This window comes from Ursus maritimus, unplaced genomic scaffold (genome assembly GCF_017311325.1).
Source record: "Ursus maritimus isolate PB19 unplaced genomic scaffold, ASM1731132v1 scaffold_23, whole genome shotgun sequence".
In the NCBI taxonomy this organism is placed as follows: domain Eukaryota; kingdom Metazoa; phylum Chordata; class Mammalia; order Carnivora; family Ursidae; genus Ursus; species Ursus maritimus.
In genome coordinates, this window is record NW_024424786.1 from 40960436 (window position 1) to 40980531 (window position 20096).

Below are 20096 nucleotides of genomic sequence, written 5' to 3' on the forward strand. Positions count from 1 at the left end.
GGGACAGTCCTATCTCTTTCAGGTAGGGGAACTTTCTCATTGTGGCACTGAAGATTTTCTGCATACCTGAAGCACAATTCAGCTGAAATCCAAATTGTGGCCATTTCGTCATTTTCTGCAAATGCTATCTATTTTATTTGTGTGAATTGCCTCCTGGTTGCTACAGATTTACATCTGTACATGTTTCAGGTGTGATAAGATGTAAAGTGGAAGAGGGACTGGATAAGCAAAATAAACATCTATACCTGCCCTTGGTATACGTACGCCTCTCCCCTCAGAAATTGCTCCCACGTGTTAGAAGTAGAAAAGGGTGTCAGTTTTAGCTTGAGATCGTTGGACATCCAGAGAGGTTCATGGAATGATGTACCTTTTGACAATTCTCAAGGATCAGAATTAAACAGGAGGGTGCTCTGTAACTAAAGGGGACAGAGTTTGGCATTCTGACATTCTTACTTTAGGTAAAGCAGTGTTTCCCCAACGTCATCTGTCACTTCTCTCATAAGCTCCTTATGTTTGACTGGATTGTCTTTCTCAAAATTTTTTCTAGGCTGTTCAGCTTGACCCTGAAGAAACTCGTCATGCTAAAAGAAATGGACAAAGATCTTAACTCAGTGGTCATTGCTGTGAAGCTACAGGTGAGTTGAGCAAGATTGTTCAGGGTCCAAGGAAGCTTTTAGGACTCCAGAAATACTGATGGGGGCCTACCCCTTCCCTCCTTCCCTCCTTTCCTCATTCCCTCCTCCCCTCCTCCCCTCCATTCCTTCCTCCTCAGCCAAGCAAGAAACAGTAGTGTAAGATGACTGAGTTCATGAGAACTATGAATCCCAGTTCTCTGTCTCTTAGTTAAACCACTCAGTTTCTTTAAACCTTAGTTTCTTTGTCTGAAGATTTAAAACTTGGTCCTTCTGCCCTGCGTATCCAACAGGATTAGTCTGAAGATCAGGTGATACAGATGCTAAAGTGTTTGATAAATGATTCAGAAATTGCTGTGACGGCCAGTGCCTGTTTCAGTCCCAGCGTTTCTGGGTCCAAACAAATGCATGGGTTGGAGAAGCACTTTGGAGGTTTTCTGTAAGGTAGAAGAAATTTTGTAGATTATTGTTTCAGACTTGGCAAGTTAAAAATGTACTGGAATATTTTTACTTCTGGGTAATCTACCCATTAAACTCCTTATATTTACTCAGTGTCTTCAAGGGACCCAAAATATTTCACAAACATTCATACTCTAAGCATTCCCGAAGTTCAGGAAAGGAGGGAGAACTGACTACAGGAAGGTTAAGGAGTTTACCTGTTGCCAGCTAATTACCAGGTGGGGCAGAAGTGGTGTTAGAAACTAAAGAGCAGGGGCGCCTGGTGGCACAGTCGTTAAGCAGCTGCCTTCGGCTCAGGGCGTGATCCCAGCATTCTGGGATCGAGCCCCACATCAGGCTCCTCCGCTAGGAGCCTGCTTCTTCCTCTCCCACTCCCCCTGCTTGTGTTCCCTCTCTCGCTGGCTGTCTCTATCTGTCAAATAAATAAATAAAATCTTAAAAAAAAAAAAAAGAAACTAAAGAGCAGGTAATTTATATATAGTCATTAAACTCCACTACTAGGCCTTCCTTAACTGTTAAGGCCTTCCTAATGATGACTCCCTAGAGCTTACTGAGATTCTGGAGTCATTAAATAATTATTGGATTCTTCAGCTTAAGAATGGTGTACTTAGTGAATTCTTACTCATTGAAGAGTAGTGAACTATATGGGTAACTCCCTACTCACCAGCATATTTTATTAGCTAGATCAGCTATGATGCAGCAGTTTATTGTTCTAATACTGGCTTCATTAAATTCCATGTCTGTAGTACTCACAGTATGTGTGCCATACACTGAGGTCCTCAGCTCTCTTTCTGAGATAAATACACTATCTTAATTTAGTCCTCAAAACTTAAAGCATTTTATTACTCCTTATGAATTCCTGCATGTCTCACTTCATAGTCTGATTCCCTGTTCATCTTTGGACATAAGTCCTCCCAGTTCTGTGAAACATTCCCAGGCACCCTGAGTCGAAAAAGCGAGTATGGGGCGATCATGTGCAAGTGGAGACTTTCAGTGTCTCTGCTTCCTGTCCTGATTTTGCACCCATTTCTAGGTTATGGGCAGGGTTCCAGTTTTCAGGAATTGTTGCCTTTGCTAAAAGCTGTTGCTTTCCAATGCAAAAGTGTTGGTATGGTTTCGAAAGTTCCCCACTGCTTTTGCCATCCCCACAGTCAAATGTCTTTGCCAAAAGAAATAATTTCCTTTATTTCCTGATTAAATATTTAACATTCTATAAAATTTAAAATCATACCAAAAAACTATAAATATCCTGAATTTTTTATTGCTTTACTTCCAAGCAGCTGGAAGTAATTACAGATGCTATCATATTCGTGTATCCAGTGACTTGTTTATTCATTTAATAAATTTTTATTGAGCATCTGTTATATGCAAAGCATTGCTCTAGGCACAGGGACACAGCAGTGAGAGGATGAAGCAGAAATGGGAAACATGCATAAAGCACTTTTTTTAAAAAAAAATATTTATTTATTATTTATTTATTTATTTGAGAGAGAGAGAATCTCAAGCAGACTCCCTGCTGAGTGTGGAGCCTGATGCAGGGCTTCATCTCATAACCCTGAGATCATGACCCAAGCTGAAATCAAGAGTTGGACACTTGGGGCGCCTGGGTAGCACAGTCGTTAAGCGTCTGCCTTCGGCTCAGGGCGTGATCCTGGCGTTCCAGGATCGAGTCCCACATCGGGCTCCTCTGCTGGGAGCCTGCTTCTTCCTCTCCCACTCCCCTACTGTGTTCCCTCTCTCGCTGGCTGTCTCTCTGTCACATAAATAAATAAAATCTTAAAAAAAAAAAAAAAAAGAGTTGGACACTTAACTGACCAAGCCTCCCAGGTGCCCCAAACATACCTAAAGCCCTTCTGCTTCATAGTGAAGTATACTGTTGTCTTGAAGAAATACTTGTGCAATTCAGTTGTGAATTAAATATCTGCTTTTGGGGGCACGTGGGTGGCTCAGTCATTTAATGGTCTGACTCTTGATTTCAGCTCAGATCATGATCTTGGGTCGTGAGATGGAGCCCCGCGCCAAGGCTCTGCACTGGGCATGGAGCCTGCTTAAGATTCTTTCTCTCCCTCTCCCTCTGCCCCTCCCCCTGCTCATGTTCATGCACTCTCTTGCTCTCTCAAATAAATAAATATATAAAATAACTGCTTTTGTTACGGAACACCATTTTTATATGAAAGAAGGCCGTATAGATAAACTGGTTATTCAGACTCAGCTACTTGGAAGATATTTTCTTGAAAATGAGCAAAGTGAACCTATCACTTAAGGGAAACAACTGAGAATACTTTTGGCCAATGATAAATAAAATTTGATCTTTCAAGTGAAAATTAGAATTTTGGAAAATGTATCAGTCACTATAAGCTTCACAGCTTCCCAATTCTTAAGGATTTTTCTGAAGAGATCAGTGGCAGTAGTAATGATAATAATTTTTTAAATTGTATAATAAAAAATATGTAACATTTGAAAGGTTTGTCTAACTCAGTGAACCAATGTTTTCCAAATGACCAATGCATGATGTTACAAAATCATGCTGGGTAAAAGATCCGTTCAAAGAACAAAATAAACCAATGGATTGGATTTTTATTTTTAACCTTTTATTTTGAAATAATTTTAAATTTACAGAAGAGATGCAGGATAGTACATAGAGTTCCTGTATTCCCTTTGCCCAGCTTTTCCCAGTTAACATCTTTCTTAGCCATGGTACATTTATCAAAACTAAGAAATTATCATTGGTACAATACTATTAACTAAATTAAAGACTTTATTCAGATTTCCCAGTTTTTCTACTGTTGTCCTTTTTCTGTCAATTTATTGGATTTTAATATATAACAATGCTACAAAAGCCTCCTCCTTTTTTTAACTTCATTTCTTGAGTCTGAATTTTTTTCATACACTCAACCAAAACAAGATTTTGCAACAAATTGAATACAGAAGCAGGTAGGGAATCCAGTTGTCTTCTATTAGCCACACATTAAAGAGATTTGCAGAAATGTAAAAGTATACCCTCTCCTTCATACTGCTGTTGAGAATGTAAAATGATGCAGCCACCGTGGAAACAGACTGGCAGTTCTTGAAAAGGTGTGACATAGAGTTACCAGACGCCGGGGATGTACTGTAGGGTGACTAACATAATATAATAAAAAATCATTAAAAAAAATAAATAGAGTTACCAGACGACCCAGCAATTCCACTCCTAGATGGTACCCAAGAAAAATGAAAACATGTCCATATAAAACCTTGCACATAAATGCTCATTGCAGCATCTTTTCATAATACCTAAAAATTGGAAACAAACAAGTCCATTAACTGAAGAATGGATATGTAAAAAGGTGGTATAAAAAAAATAAAGTATATCCATGCTACAACACGAACCTTGAAAACATTGTGCTAAATGAAAGGCAGGCACAAAAGACCACATACTGTATGATTCCATTTATATGAAATGTCTACAATAGGTAAATTGATAGAGTCCAAAAGTAAATTGGGGTTGCCTAGGGCTGGGGTGGAGAAGGTTAGTAGATGACAACAAGAGTATGGGGTTTCTTCTTGGGGTGATGAAAACACTCTAGAATTGATTGTGGTAATGTTTACACAGCTCTGAATATCCTAAAAGCCATGGAATTTTACTCTTTAAATGGGTGAATTGTACAGTATTTGAATTATATCCCAATAAAATTGTTATTTAAAAAAACATGCCATCTTCTTACTACATTGTTTTTGTTTTGGAAAAGATATTTTTCATAAAAATGTTTTTATGTGAACACATGAAAGGTTTATTGTTTTTTAAGTGAATTAATCACATTTTTAAATATCTCAATTGTAATTCCTAATATGGTAAATACTGATGGATGTACCTACATAAACAAAAGCTATTTGGGTATATAATTTTTGAGTGTAAAAAGATTCTGAGACTGAAAAGTTTTAGAACCATTGTAGTAGAAGGAAAGAGACAACAAACATAATAAATAAGAACATTATCTACAGACTGTACTTGAAATCTAATCCATTCTGGGAGGCATGTTGGATAGCAGCAGCCGATCTTCCATTATTTAAATGGGAGAAATAACAATGAATTCTCAGACATCCAAGAAACCTCCACCTATTTCCTCAGATATTACTACAACACTCTTAAATATCTATACGACCATTCACCAATAATCTTATATTTTAAAAAGAGGCATTTAAATTACTAGGAACCTCGGGGCGCCTGGGTGGCACAGCGGTTAAGCATCTGCCTTCAGCTCAGGGCATGATCCTGGAGTCTTGGGATCGAGCTCCGCATCAGGCTCCTCCGCTAGGAGCCTGCCTCTTTCTCTTCCACTCCCCCTGCTTGTGTTCCCGCTCTCGCTGGCTGTCTGTCTCTATCTCTGTCGAATAAATAAATAAATAATCTTTTAAAAATAAATAAATAAATAAATAAATAAATAAACAAACAAACACACAAATAAATAAATAAATAAAATACTAGGAACTGGAGCGCCTGAGTAGTTCAGTTGGTTAGGCATCTGCCTTCAGTTCAGGTCATGATCCTGGGGTCCTGGAATCCAGCCCCACATCAGGCTTCTCACTCAGCGGGGAACCTGCTTCTCCCTCTCCCTCTGCCTACCCCTCCCCCACTCATGCTCTCTCTTGAGCACACCAGGAACCTAATTTTTACTGCATTAATACTCCTTAATGTGTATTTGCTGTAAGTAACGATATTGTATCAGATATAAATTGCTCTGCTTCTATACTGCAAATGAAGATATACTGTTACATAGCTTAAAGATGATATGTAAAGATACTAAAGATAATTTTGAAATTGGACCCAAGTTGGTGGTGCCACAGGTACCTGGAAGAAGCAAGTACTGGGACCCATGAAGAGCATATCTTTGAAGGAGGGTGGGAAAGATGAGAAGTGTAATGCACCGTGCTTTAGAAGTGCCAGTGCTCACTGTGATCCTGTGACTGCCCTGCACCCTATGTCCTGTTACCTGCACACGCAGATTGGGTTTAACAGGTTTGCAATTCAGATAATGCAACTGGGATAGAAATTTTTACTAGTATTTATAGCACGTATTTGGATAGCGAGAGTTCAAATAGTGAGGGCTGCTGCTATTAGAAGGAGATATGTCCTATGGGGAAATAAATAAAAGAAGATAAAGGGATGGAGTATGCCAGAGGTGAGGGAAGGTACAAATTATACGTGGTGGTCAGGGTAGGCCTCATTGAGAAGATGACATTTATGCAAAGACTTTGAAGGAGGTGAGGGAGGGAGCCATGCAATATCTGGAGAAAGAACAGTCTAGGTAGGGGGAAACGGCAAGGCAAGGCCCTAAGGCAGGCGTATGTCTGACAGAATCAATAGGAAGGAGGAGGTGGCCAGTGAGGCTGGAGAGGAATGAGAACAGTAGGAGATGAAGTTAAAGAAGTAGGGGGACAGGATGTGCATAGGTAATTGCAAGGTCTCTGGTTTTCAATCTGTGTGAATTGGAGGGTTTGAGCAAAGGACTGATGGTATCACTCTAGCTGTTGTATGGTGAAGAGACTTATAGTTGAGAAAGAGGAATCAGGAAGACCAGTTAACAAGCCATAACAGTGATTCAGGCAAGAGATGAGGGTAGCACCAGAGTTTTTTCTTTTCTTTTTAAAGCTTATTTAAGCCCTCCCTCTACACCCGACATGGGGATTGAACTCACGACCCCGAGATCAAGAGCCCCATGCTACCAACCAAGCCAGCCAGGCGCTCCACCAGTTTTTCTTGAGCAAGACTGTGGGTATAGCAGATTTGGAGGGAAATGTCCAAAAGCCAGCCCTTCGTATTATGTTTGCAATGCCTATTAAACGTCCAGGAGGAAATGTTGAATAGACAATTGAATATATAGGTTTAGAGGGAGGTCTGGGATAGAGATATAACCTGAAGAGTGTATTTAATTAAGACCCTAAGATTGGATGAGAGAATTAGGAGTAGGGTGAATATAGAGAACAAGTCTAAGGATTAAGGTCTCAGGCACTCCAACATTAGGAAGTCAGCAAGGAGAGGAAGGACCTGAAACAGAGACCAAGAAAGAGTAGCCAGAGGATAAGAGGAAATCCAAGAGAGTATGGGGTTCTGGAAGCCAGGTGAAGGAAGTGTTGCTGGAAATCAGGAGTGATCGGCTCTATCAAAAGCTGCAGATAGATCAAAGGAGATGAGAACAGATCATTAGATTCTTTAAAGTGAAGATTATTTGAGACCTTGTCAATAGCATTTTTGGTGGACTGGTGGAGATAGGAAGAGTGATTGGAATGCATTTAAGAGAAAATGAAAGAAGAGGACTTCAGGAGAGTAAAAAATAGACAATTCTTGAGGTGTTTGCTACAAAGTGAAGAGAAGATACAGGTTCGTAGCCAACAGGGCATGTGGGGATGAGAGAGTTGTTGTTGTTGTTGTTGTTGTTGTTGTTGTTGTTGTTGTTGTTGTTGTTTAAGATGAGAGAACAGCATGTTTGTTAGTGGAAATGATCCAGAAAAAAGAGGAAAGTTGATTATGTAGGAGAGGAAAGACTGGGTAGAAGAGCATTTGAGCAGTGAGAAGGGATGAGCTCTGGTGCCCAAGTGGAACGGTTGAGTTTAGATGGGAGAGGATCCTTCGTCTGTGTAACAGGAGGGACGAAGGGTACATGAGCACAGATGCACTAAGTAGGTAGGTGTGCTGGGAGTTGTGGGAGTCCTTTTCCCCTTGCTTGCATTTTGTAGGAATCAAGGTTATCAGCTTAGAGTGAGGAGAGGTAAGGAGGTGTTAGGGGTTTGGGGGGAAAATGAGAAAGTATAAAACTGTCATCAAGTAGATTAGAAACGTGGAAAGACTTGGGACAATACAGAGTAATTGCCAGGCTGCCTTGTCAGCCCACTACTGATTTGGGGTCTTATATTAAAGACAGACCAGTTCGCCTGATTATATGATTCTCTCTGCGCATGTTCAGCTGGTGCAGTTGGATTTTTATTTTTATTTTTTTATTTTTATTTTTTATTTTTTTGGAGAGAGCAGGAGCAGAGGGAGAGGGAGAAGCAGACTCCCTGCTGAGGAGGGAGCCCAATGCGGGACTGGGATTATGACCTGAGCTGAATGCAGATGTTTGACTGACTGAGCCACCCAGGCGCCCTGCAGTCGGATTTAAACAGGGTTGTAATTTTTACCAAATGAGTATGGCAGACTAGCAGCAGAGCACAGGAGTGAAGTGTGTGTGCAAGAACATGTTTATAAAGATTGACTGTGGCATTTAAGCTGGGTAAGGAGGAAAGGGGGACAACAGGAGCCTGAGGAAAATTGAAACAATGGAAGGATCCTCGGATCGTAGGCCCTGGTGGGTCTGAAGGATTATTGTTGTTGACAAACCAGAGAGAATGAGCTGAAAAGATAGGTGGTAATCAGAGAGTGGGGAGCATGAAACTGAAATTAGGTATTGGTTGTAATTATTGGTAATGATAAGACCCGGAGGGTGATAATGTGAGTGAGTAGCCAAGACAATTGTGAGGACAAGATCATCAGGAGAGAGGGATTATGGGATTGAAGCAGCCAAGGTGTAGGAAAGAGCATGTATTGAAATCATAGAGAGTTATGGCTGGTGTAGTACTGGGGAGAAGAACAGTGAGTGAGGAGCTAAAATCAAGAAATGAGCAAGAATGACTACAGCAGGGAATAGAGGGTAATATGAACTGAGGGCAGGATTTTTAGAGAGGTGGAGGGGAGAATGTTCTAGAGCTGGTGATGAAAACAAGGAGGACACTTTCCCCATCTCCAGTCCAGTGGTGTGTGGGTTATGGGAGAAAAACGGCCATGATTTGAGAGAGTTACCCAAGAAGCCGTGTCTTCAGTGGAGATGAGGTTTCAGCTAGAGCGGGGTTTTTTAGCAGCGGCACTAGACATATGGGGTCTGTGCATCACAGGATAGTCAGCAACAACCCTGGCCTCTACCCTCTAGAAATACTTCACACGCACACACACACACACACACACACACACACACACACACCAGTTTTAATGACCAAAAATATCTCTAAATATTGCCAAATGGCTCCTGCCTTTGGTTGGAACCACTGCTATATATAAACCACATTTTGAATTCTTTCAGCATTTCTGAGATTCATTTTACAGAGATTTTTTTAAATCAAATAAATCAATAAAGTCAGGTGAAAATTTTGTCAAGAATCTTGTTCGTAATAGTAGTTACTACAAAAAGTGTTATCTAACAGATGAGGCAGAATTTCCTTTATTATTTTTCAGTGGTATGCTATAATACTATTCTCGTTATAAAACACTGTGGTGAAATATTGTATTTAGATTTTCCTTCCTGCATTAAACAAAATTTGCATTTTGTAAAAACAAAAATTAGAAATGGATATAAAACCTAAATGTAAAAACTAAAATTATAGAATTAAAAGGAAACAGCAGACTATCTGCTCCAACACAGCAGAGTAACTTCACAATCTTAGAGTAGGCAAAGATTTCTTAGCTAGGACCCAGAATGCATTAACCACAAAAAAATAATAAAGTATACTTGATCAATATTAAATACTTCATCAAAAGACCATTAAGAAAATGAGTAGGCAAGAAAATATTTACAATACATATATCTGACAAGTGACTTGTATACATAAAAAAAAGTCTTACAACTCAAAAACAAGTTAAACAAACCTGGATGAAAATATTTGACCAGGGACCTCATACATGGCAGTTTACAAATGATCAATAAAGTAATGGAAAGGTGCTTAATAGTAGTAGTCATCAGGGAAATGCAAATTGCAACCACAGCGATACTCCACTGTATGTACCCCTTAGAATCCGTGAGTCAAAGCCTGATCACACCAAATGCTGGTGAAGATACGGAGTAATTGGCGCTCTCATACACTGCTGCTGGGGGTGGGAATGGTACCAACACTTTAGAAATTGGTCTGGCAGTTTCTCATAAAGTTAAACATACATCTACCCTAAGACGCAGCAATTTTCTTTCCTAGGTGTTTGCCCAAGAAAAAGTAACACATATGTCTACACAGACTTGTAACAAGAATGGCAGCGTTAGCCATAATAACCAAAAACTAGAAACAACCCAAATGTGAATGTTCAGCAACAGTAGAATGGACAAAATGTGCTATATTCATAGAAAGGAATTCCACTCGGCAGTAAAAAGGAATAAACTAATACATGCAACACCCTGCATGAACCTCAAAAAATGATGTTTAAAGAAGCCCAACTACAAGAGTACATACCATATGACTCCATTTATATGGAATTTTAGAATTGACAAAACTAACGTATGGTGGAAGAAATCAGAACAGTGCTTACCTCTGAAAGAGTAGTGTAGAACTGTTTGGGAAGGATCACAGAGTTTTTCTGGAGCAATGGAAATGATGTACGTCCTGAGACAGATGTGGGTGACACAGGTATATGCATTTATCAACTCACTGATCTGTGTACTGGAGATCTGGGCATTTCACCGTGTTTAAATTAAACCTCAATTTTTTTTTTGGAAAAAGTAATTTATACAAATTTACTGGTATTCCTTAGGCCCTCCTGTTGATCTCTTTTTACACTTCGGGAATAGTTTGGCCCAACTTTATTTTTAGAGCTAAAAATGCTGGGGTAGCTAGCCCGTTGTTAGTTTGGAAGGGGTAGGGCTGAAAGGAAAGTTTCCTGGGAAAAAATTAAACTGAGACCTGAAAGATGAGGGCCTTAGGTATGTGTAGAAGCATGAATGAGCATCCAAGAGGGGAAAAAAAAAAAAAAAGGCATGTGAAAAGAAAGGCCCAAAGACAAGACAGTGCTGGTGAAGTGTCAATTTGAGAGGAAGAAGGGAGTCAGAGGTGAGTGTGGGGAGGGTACTGCTACCCGCACGGCTCTTCTTCGGGAGTGTTAGGAGACCTCCCATGCAAGAATAAATCACTTTCATGTGAAAGTGAAAGCCTTTCATGGACGCACAACACAATACATATAAAATCATACCTATGATGTGGCTTGATTTTAATGAGTTTAACGAAAACCGATGAAATAAGAATATTTGTAGAGGGGCGCCTGGGTGGCTCAGTTGTTAAGCATCTGCCTTCAGCTCAGGGCGTGATCCTGGCGTTCCGGGATCCAGCCCCATATCAGGCTCCTCCGCTGGGACCCTGCTTCTTCCCCTCCCACTCCCCCTGCTTGTGTTCCCTCTCTCGCTGGCTGTCTATCTCTGTCGAATAAATGAATAAAATCTAAAAAAAAATCTAAAAAAAAATATTTGTAGAGTTTAAAAGTTGTTTGCAAACTTATTATTTCTTTTGGTCTGATTTTTGATGATACACATTTGACCTATTTTTTCTTGGTTTCAGGGTTCAAAAAGGATTCTTCGCTCCAATGAGATCATCCTTCCAGCTAGTGGACTGGTGGAAACAGAACTCCAATTAACCTTCTCCCTCCAGGTGAGAATCTACTCAATCTTTGTCACTAATGTCCAGTCTAGTCCCTAAATAGTCCTTTAATCTGGAGACTGTATAATCCAAGAGCAGCCATAGCACAATGAACTCAGGTCACCCAATGAATTGAGCCTCTAGAGCTAGCCTGAAGGACCAAAGCGATCCCTTAGCTGGCCACAGTGAGGATGCTGAGACCCAAGTTCTTTTCCTTTTCCTTGGTTAAGGCTGTTAGCCTACCCACCCTTTCTCAGCCTACTCTCAGCCCCATTACCTCTCCTCGGGAATCTACAGCCCACGCCCCAGCTGAATGTTTCCCCTTCAGTCTCTTTCTGCCCCCATGTTGTAATCTCAATTCCTTCCCTTCTCCTCCTTATCCCTCTTTAGTATGTCTCTCTGGCATCATAATCCCAGGAGCCCAAACTGAAGCACATGGAGAAAACACTTGGTCACATCACAAGGAAAAAGGCTCTTTTCTTTTTTCTTTTTTCTTTTTTCTTTTCTTTCCTTCTTTTCCTTTCTTTCCTTTTCTTTTCCTTTTTTAAAAGATTTTATTTATTGGAGAGAGAGTGAGAGAGAAAGCATGAACCAGGGGCGTGGGGTGGAGGGGCAGGGAGAGGGACAAGCACACTCCCCCCTAAGCAGGGAGCCGACAAGGGACTCAATCCCAGAGCCCGGGATCGTGACCTGAGCCAAAGGCAGACACTTAACTGACTGAGCCACCAAGAGGCAGTTCTCTGAACATGTGTATACCACAGAGCTGCAGAATGGAAGTCAGGCACCATGGAGAATCAGACCCTCAGCAACTTAATGGTGGTTCCTTCACCCTTGATTCCAAGCCTTGTAAAGACCGGAGACAGTGGGCACATAAAAGTTGCACCGCATATCCTCCAGCAGGACCAGAACACACTAAGGACTTTTTTTTTTTTTTTAAGATTTTACTTATTTATTTGAGAGAGAGAGAGAAAGCACACACGCACAAGCAGGGGCAGAGGGAGAAGCAGGCTCCCCACTGAGCAGAGACCCAGATGTGGGGCTTGATCCCAGGTCTCTGGGATCATGACCTGAGCCAAAGGCAGGTGCTTAACCGACTGAGCCACCCAGGCGCCCCAGGACCCCATGCTTGACTCATTTGTACTTGGCAGTATCCTCATTTCCTGAAGCGAGATGCCAACAAGCTACAGATCATGTTGCAAAGGAGAAAGCGCTACAAGAACCGGACCATCCTGGGCTATAAGACCCTGGCTGTGGGACTCATCAACATGGCAGAGGTAAGAGGAAACATCTGTAGCCTTTAAGTCGGAGAGCCCAAGAGAGACACCAGGCCCAGCTAGTGGAGCCCAGCAAATGATTTTCCTAGCCTACCGGCTGGGTGTTTTATTTTATTTTGTAATTCAGTTCTTTTATTGGAAATTCAGAATATACCTCTTTTTATCCAGGTACTTTCTCCCTCACAAAATGTTTTTCTTTAAGTTTAAAAGAAAATTCAAACGTACAGAAAAGTTTTAAGAATAGTATAAAAAATTCCCATATACTGTTCATTTAGATTCTTAAGTGCTAACATATTACCATATTTGCCTTATTTTCTTCTCTATATATGAACATTCATGCATATTATTTTCTTCTCTGAACCCCTGAGAGTAAGTTGCAGACACAATGCCCTATTACACGTTAATACTGCACTATGGTAATTCCCTAAAAATAAGAATACTCTCCTGTGTGGTCAGCACCATACCCACTGTAAAGATCAGGACATTAACACTGATACAAGATCACCATCCAGCCCACAGTCCCCATTCACATTCTGCCAAGTGTCTCAGTAATGTCCTTTACAGGCCCAGGATTTAATCCAGGATTACGTGTTCATTTAGTTGTGCCTTTTTAGTCTCCTTCAATTTTCAACAGTCCCTCAGATTTTCCTTGTCTTTCATTCCCTTGACATTTTTTTAAGAGCACAGGCTTTAAAAAAAAAAAGAAAGTACAGGCTGGTTACCTTATAGAATGTTCCTCAGTTTGGGTTTGTCTGATGTTTTCTGAAAATTAGATTCAGTTTACGCATTTTCGGCCAAATTTCCACAGAAGTAATGCTCTGTTCCTCCCAGTACAAGATGGGCAGTGCTCCACGTCGATTTGTTCCATTTCTAGTGAGATTAGCTTTTATTGCTTGGTTAAGATGATGTCTGCCAGGATTTCCAACCTAAATTAATACATTTTTTATATTTACCAATGAAAAAATATTTTATAGGGAGATATTTTGAGACTGTGTAACAACCTTTTCTCTCCTCGTATCTTGACCAGCTAGTTTTAGCATCTATTAATGATTCTTGCCTGAATCAGTTATTATTTTGATGCTTCCCAGACAGTGACTTTCTAATCCCATCATTCCTGCTATATATATTAGTTTACTTTCTGTTGTAAGACAGAGCTTTCTCTTCTTCCCCATTTATTGATTGGTTCACTTTTTGTATTAGTTATGACCTATGGATTCCTGTTTAATTCAGTGGGGTTTAATCTGTAACTGTCATTATTTATTTTGATGCTCAAATTATCTCAGATTTGGCCAGTGAGAGCCCCTCCAAGCTGGTTCCTATATCTTTCTTTTTGCATGTCCCACCATTCTTTATATATTTCTTTACTTTCTGGTATAAAATATCATCTTGTACTTTCCCTACCCAGCCTTGGAATGAACTGATTCTCTGAAGAGTCCTGATTTCTTTTAGTGGAGAATGGTATTTAGAAACCAACATTTGGGTACCAGAAGTATTCATTTTCCCAGTTGGGGTGTCATTACTTCTACTCCCTCTCAACAGACAGAGCTAGAAAATACATCTCCATGTGTGTATATGCACTCATACATACATACATACACACATCATGCCTGTGTCCCTGTCTTTGCCTGTCTATCTGTTCATGAGCTCACATTCCAGTCAATTCCAATGCAACACCATTGGGCTTATTCTAGCCTTTCCCTTTTCCAAAGCTCTAATTCGCTCCTCCAACAGGATGAAAGCAGGTTCCCATTATCCTCAATATGTTTGCTCATTTGTATAGTTCCCTTATGTGCCAGGTAAATCATCTCAACCCTGACAAAGGGAAAGAATAAAGGGGCCACAAATCATTTTTCTTTTTATTATTTTTTTAAGCTGAAGCAGTACTTTATTGTGACTACAAAACACCAATTCAACAAGGCATGTAATGTTACATGGAAATTCAAACAAGTGTCTTTTTGAACAGATATGTCTGTAGCAGGCCCACCTTTTCAGGTTCTTTTTTTTTTTTTTAAGATTTTATTTATTTATTTGACAGAGAGAGAGACAGCCAGCGAGAGAGGGAACACAAGCAGGGGGAGTGGGAGAGGAAGAAGCAGGCTCCTAGCGGAGGAGCCTGATGCGGGGCTCAATCCCAGGACTCCAGGGTCACGCCCTGAGCCGAAGGCAGACGCTTAACGACTGAGCCACCCAGGCGCCCCCACCTTTTCAAGTTCTTAAAAACAAATACTCAAACCAAGAATCAAAGAATGCATCAGAGCAGTTTTAAAAAATTACATATTGGGGTGCCTGACTGACTCAGTGGGTGGAACATGCAACTCTTGGTCTTGGGGTTATACATTCAAACCCCACATTGGGTATAGAGATTACTTAAAAATAAAATCTTAAAAAAATTACACCATCACGAAGGTGTATATGTGTATATATGTATACATATATATATATATACACGTATATATGTAAACTGTACTAGTAGCAAGGCTTTCTGATCTATAACTTTTGGCAAATTCCTTCAGAAACAAATTAGTATAGATACCAACCATAAAGTGAAAAAATGCTTTCTTCTATGGAAACAAAGAGCCAATTTGACAGTAAATCTGTGCAGAAAATACCATTACCTCCTGTGAAGGAAGCTGCGTATGGGTGGAGATCCCCAAGACACAGCAGAGTTTCTGTTTTCAGAGATTCTGCTCCTGTAGGGGCCATGACACACATTCGTCTCAAACATCACGGTGGATCCCAGCGAAGCCTTAGTAATGTCAAGCGAAGGAGCCTCTATGAAAAGAGGTGTTGTCAATTCCAGCCAAATAACACAAGCTCTCAGGAGCAGAAGAATTCAAGGAAGACCTCCATCTCTCTTTCTTTTCTCCCCTTCCCCAAGTTTTCTTGTTTGTAATCTCCCTACATCTATAACCAAAAGATACTCAATTCGGTCCTTTTTCAAGGATTTTGGGAAAGCAATCTGTGAAGAAAATCCCTTTAGTGGGGAGGGGTGTTCAGTCATGTCAAAGATCACTCTATTTGACAAGCTCCACAGGAAAACCATCCTGTCCACAACCTATCCGTGCTCCTCCTGGCTGAGGTCAGGCTAGCCGATAGATTGCCTCGTGTATCCAATAGGATGACATTTCATTTGACTGAAATTCTTTACGTATACACATGTATGTATTATGTTTACAGAGTTTCATCACGTGAAATGAAATTATGTCATTATGTATTTGTTGAGGTCTAAGACCCCAGCTTGGCCGTACTCTGAAGAATTGTTCTTTAAATGCTTTGTCTGCAGACGTTTTACATGATACTTGTAGATTTTCAGAGAAGGCCCCATTTGACTGAAGTCCTATCAGCATATCATTTCTTGTCATCAATAGCAGGGATTTTCCATCGATTTCCTGTTCCTGAAAAGCACTAGCTTGCTTCTTAAATCCTGCCACTCGAAAATAGTTGACATCCATCACAGTCCTGTCTGCAGGATCTGGTGGCCTCCCATTCTTCATGGAACTCCCCACGTGGCTGGTACCAGGAGGCTTTCCCCCCTGTGCAGAGCTCAGTGGCTGACACATGCCCAGCCCCGAGCAGCCAGCCCACAAATCAGTTTTAACTTATGTCTGCTTTAGTATATTAAATAGGAAAAATTTTGTGACCTTAATAAATAGAATATGTGAGATAGTCCCAGCCCATCTGTCTTTCCTCTTCAGGTTTTGAATCAGTATGAGGGACTGTAGGGACTGAAGTATTATGGATACCACATTTCCCCACCTGTGTCAAGCCCTTCCATTTTCTCAGGTCCTCTAGGTCCTTTTCCCCATTGCCAGACACAGGTGACCACCATCTGCAGGCTGGCCCCACCCAGCCAGGAGAACTAGTTCTCTGTCAAGGACTAATACTAAAATGTAGTCCTAGAGATTAGCCATCATTTTCAGTCTTGAGCCTTGATTTTTATTTTTAAGTGCAGGGCCTGACCAGTGGCTGGCCCTTCAAGTAAGACCTTAAAGGTATTAATAGAACAGTAACCTTGGGTTTGAAAGATAGTGAGAAAGAAAATGTATGAGCACAGTGCCACTCCTATTGGCTTGCACGTCCATTTGGACTTATGAAAATGGACAACTCACCTCCCCTAGTAAGGCGTTTGCATTGCTGCCCTGTGGTCTCAGGTGATGCAGCACCCTAATGAAGGGGCCCTGGTGCTTGGCCTGCACAGCAACGTGAAGGATGTCTCCGTGCCTGTGGCAGAAATAAAGATCTACTCTCTGTCCAGCCAGCCTATTGACCATGAAGGAATCAAATCCAAGCTGTCTGGTAAGATGTATGCAGTATCTGGAGGCCCTGTGGGTCAAGAACAAACCCATCACCTGCTCCCCATCCTGGGAAAGCTAAACAAGCAGGGCCTAAAATGTTCCTATGAAAGAGAAGTTTAGAGATCCCTGAGAATAGAATGGCCTACAGTGGCTGTGGCCCTCTCCTCTACCCCAGCCATATTTCTACCTGACGGGAGCCATGATTCCAGCCAACCAAACTCTTCACATTGCAAAGTTGTCTTACTAAGGTTACTCTTTCCAGATCGTTCTCCTGATATTGACAACTATTCTGAGGAAGAGGAGGAGAGTTTTTCATCAGAACAGGAAGGCAGTGATGATCCATTGCATGGGCAGGTAACTTTCCACAGCCCCTCATGTGTAGTGTCTGAGAAATGTTTCCAGACCCTCCTGGGATTTCCCAACTTCATTCCATCCACCTACCCCCTTAGGACCTGTTCTATGAAGATGAAGATCTACGGAAAGTAAAGAAGACCCGGAGGAAACTAACCTCAACCTCTGCCATCACAAGGGTGAGCCTCAGAGGTCTGGGGAGTGTTTTAGCTGAGAGTTTTAATTTGGAGGTAGGATGGGAGTGGTATATTGAAACTTCCTGGCGTCTTTTGAAAAATCTGCACGTGGAGGTTCTGGAGGTTCTGATAACACCCCTTTATCTCCTCCTCCTCCACCACCACCGCCACCTAATTAAGAGTCACTGTTGTAGAGGAGCAGTGTTACTTACAGAGCGTGTTATATTTTTCAGGTTATCTCAGGATAGAAAATAGGCTGAGAAAGCTTGTTTTAGACTTTGGAACAGGTAATGCTTCCTCAAGAAGCAGAATGCCTCAGACATCCCTTGTCCCCTCTCCAGGCGACTACTTCAAATTGCATCCTGCCTACCACATAGGCTGACCCAGTCTTCTATAGGGCTATCACCATTTTTAATTGCTTTAACCCAGAAATAATAGGCTAGTGCTTAGAACTGTGGGTTTGGTAAGGTTTAATTACATTGGGTAGAGTTCCTGCCTTAATGGATCCATAACCTTAGAAGCCAAATGCCTTTGAATTGTGTCTCCTACATAAGATTTCCTCAAGAGTCACTATTTTTGGTGAAATTAGAATGCTGGACTGAGACACTATTAACCTGGATTTCTAGGTTAACTTTGGGGTTTTGTTTTTGGTTTTTAAATTTAATTTAATTTTAATTGCAGTATAGTTAACCTACAGTGTTATATTAGTTTCAGGTGTATAATATAGTAATTCAGCAATTCTATACATTACTCAGTGTTCATTGTGAGAAGTGTACTCTTAGTCCCCTTCACCTATTTCACCCATCCCCCCACCCACCTCCCTCTGGTAACCACCAGTTTGTTCTCTATAGTTCAGAGTCTGTTTCTTGGTCTAGGTTAAATTTGACTGATTCTGGAATTCCTGTGCTGAAGTGTGGGAGAGTGTAAAGTGCTAGAAACTCAGTTTCATTTTTCTCCAGACACATCCTGATTGTCTAGTGCAGAATTAGCCTAGGGACCCCAAGAGCAGAGATTCCCATCACCTGCAGGAATGAAGTAAATGTAGGCAGACCTTCCAAATGTGTTGCGTCTGAGCCTGGCATTCACAGTGAAACTGCACTGTCATCTCTCCATGCATCCTTAAGTATCACTGGGCTTAAATGTAAATCCTCAAGACTATGGCCTTGATTTCCCTCATTGAATAATGAATGACTAGAGAGCGTGAGAACTGTTCTGTTGTCCTTGAGTATCTAATCTTTAATTGGCACTCCAAAATGGCCTGGGGAAGGCATGTCCCCAGCCTCAGACGTCTTACGTACTCGAAATGGGAAGAGGCTGGAGGATCACTCTGGGTTGTAGCTCCTTATGTTAAGTTCTTCTTTCTCCTCCCTCGTAACCACGGAGAGGCCCTGCTTGCTTCCCACAGGGTGCCTCCTGGAATCACCTTTCCCTGTGGTCTCCTATGAAGCATAGCTTCACCCTGTTATATGACCAGAGTTCAGGGCTCCTATTAATATCCTCTCCCTCAAAGGTTGTTCTTTGTTTTTGTTTTTGTTCTTTTAGCTCCAGGCACTTTCCAGTCAGATTACCAGACTTAGTAATGGTTCTTTGGTTTCTGTCTCCTTTTGTACACAGGCATTCTTCTGTCCTTACCAAAGATACTTTGTTCTGGATACACTAATTGATTTGCTGTTTTTTTCTCTGCTGTGGATGCCCTTTCCACCTTTGGAAGCCCTGCTTTTTCTTGAAGGCCTGGCTCAGTCTTACTTGCCAGTTAGTCTCTTCCATCCCCAGATGGCAAGTCTATCATTCAGTCAGGAAGTATTTAGGACCCATCATTATGCCTGGAGTTAGAGACATAGAGATAAGAAAGGCCTAGTCCGTGCCATCAAGGAGATCACAGTGTCTGGACACAGACAGCATCTAAACCAGCTGTACAACACAGTAGAGTAGGTGCCAGAAGATAGAGCTTGATGTAAGGGACACCGATGGTGCTCAGGGGAAAGTGACCGACTCTGGGCAGGAGTGCCAAGAGAGCTTCACAGACCAGATGCCGAGAGATGGGTTTATAAGGATAAATAGAACATCACCAAGTAGATTGGGAGAGAACGTTTAATCAGGACAGAAGACACCGTATATGAAGGCCCAGAGGTGTACAGCAGCATCGCATTCTTTACAGAACTATAAGCAGTTTCCACTTGAATGGGGGGGTGTGAGGTGTTCAGTGGTGAGGTGAGGCTAGAGACAGGCAGGACAGCCCTCAGACAGACATGGGCTTGATTCTGCAGCTTTCTTCTCCGGGCACTGGGGGCCAGTGAAGACCTCTAATCTGGGGAATAACATCATGAGATTTGCATTTGTAATGATCACTGTGGGCTCTGGAGAGAACAAGACTGGAAACTAGCTGGGAGAGTGAGGGTGGGGGAGTGGTGGTTGAAGGCCATTGCAGTGATCCCACAGAGATGTGGGGAAAGAGGCCTGAAGGAAAGCAGTGGTATTACAGATGAAGAAGAGGGTAAGAGTTAGTGAACA

General features: G+C 41.4%; 1 protein-coding gene across 2 annotated transcripts in view; it reads left to right on the forward strand.

Annotated features, from left to right (window-relative positions):
- Nucleotides 1–549: 549 nt before the first annotated feature.
- PACS1 (phosphofurin acidic cluster sorting protein 1) overlaps nucleotides 550–20096 on the forward strand; it is a 42660-nt gene continuing 23113 nt past the window's right edge. For both annotated transcript variants that reach the window (XM_008709034.2, XM_008709032.2), the window contains exons 1-6: nucleotides 550–635; nucleotides 11412–11501; nucleotides 12638–12763; nucleotides 16915–17059; nucleotides 17321–17412; nucleotides 17508–17588. In XM_008709034.2, the coding sequence (XP_008707256.1) occupies nucleotides 579–635; nucleotides 11412–11501; nucleotides 12638–12763; nucleotides 16915–17059; nucleotides 17321–17412; nucleotides 17508–17588 (591 nt within the window). In that variant the 5' untranslated portion in view covers nucleotides 550–578. The remainder of the gene's footprint in view (nucleotides 636–11411; nucleotides 11502–12637; nucleotides 12764–16914; nucleotides 17060–17320; nucleotides 17413–17507; nucleotides 17589–20096) is intronic.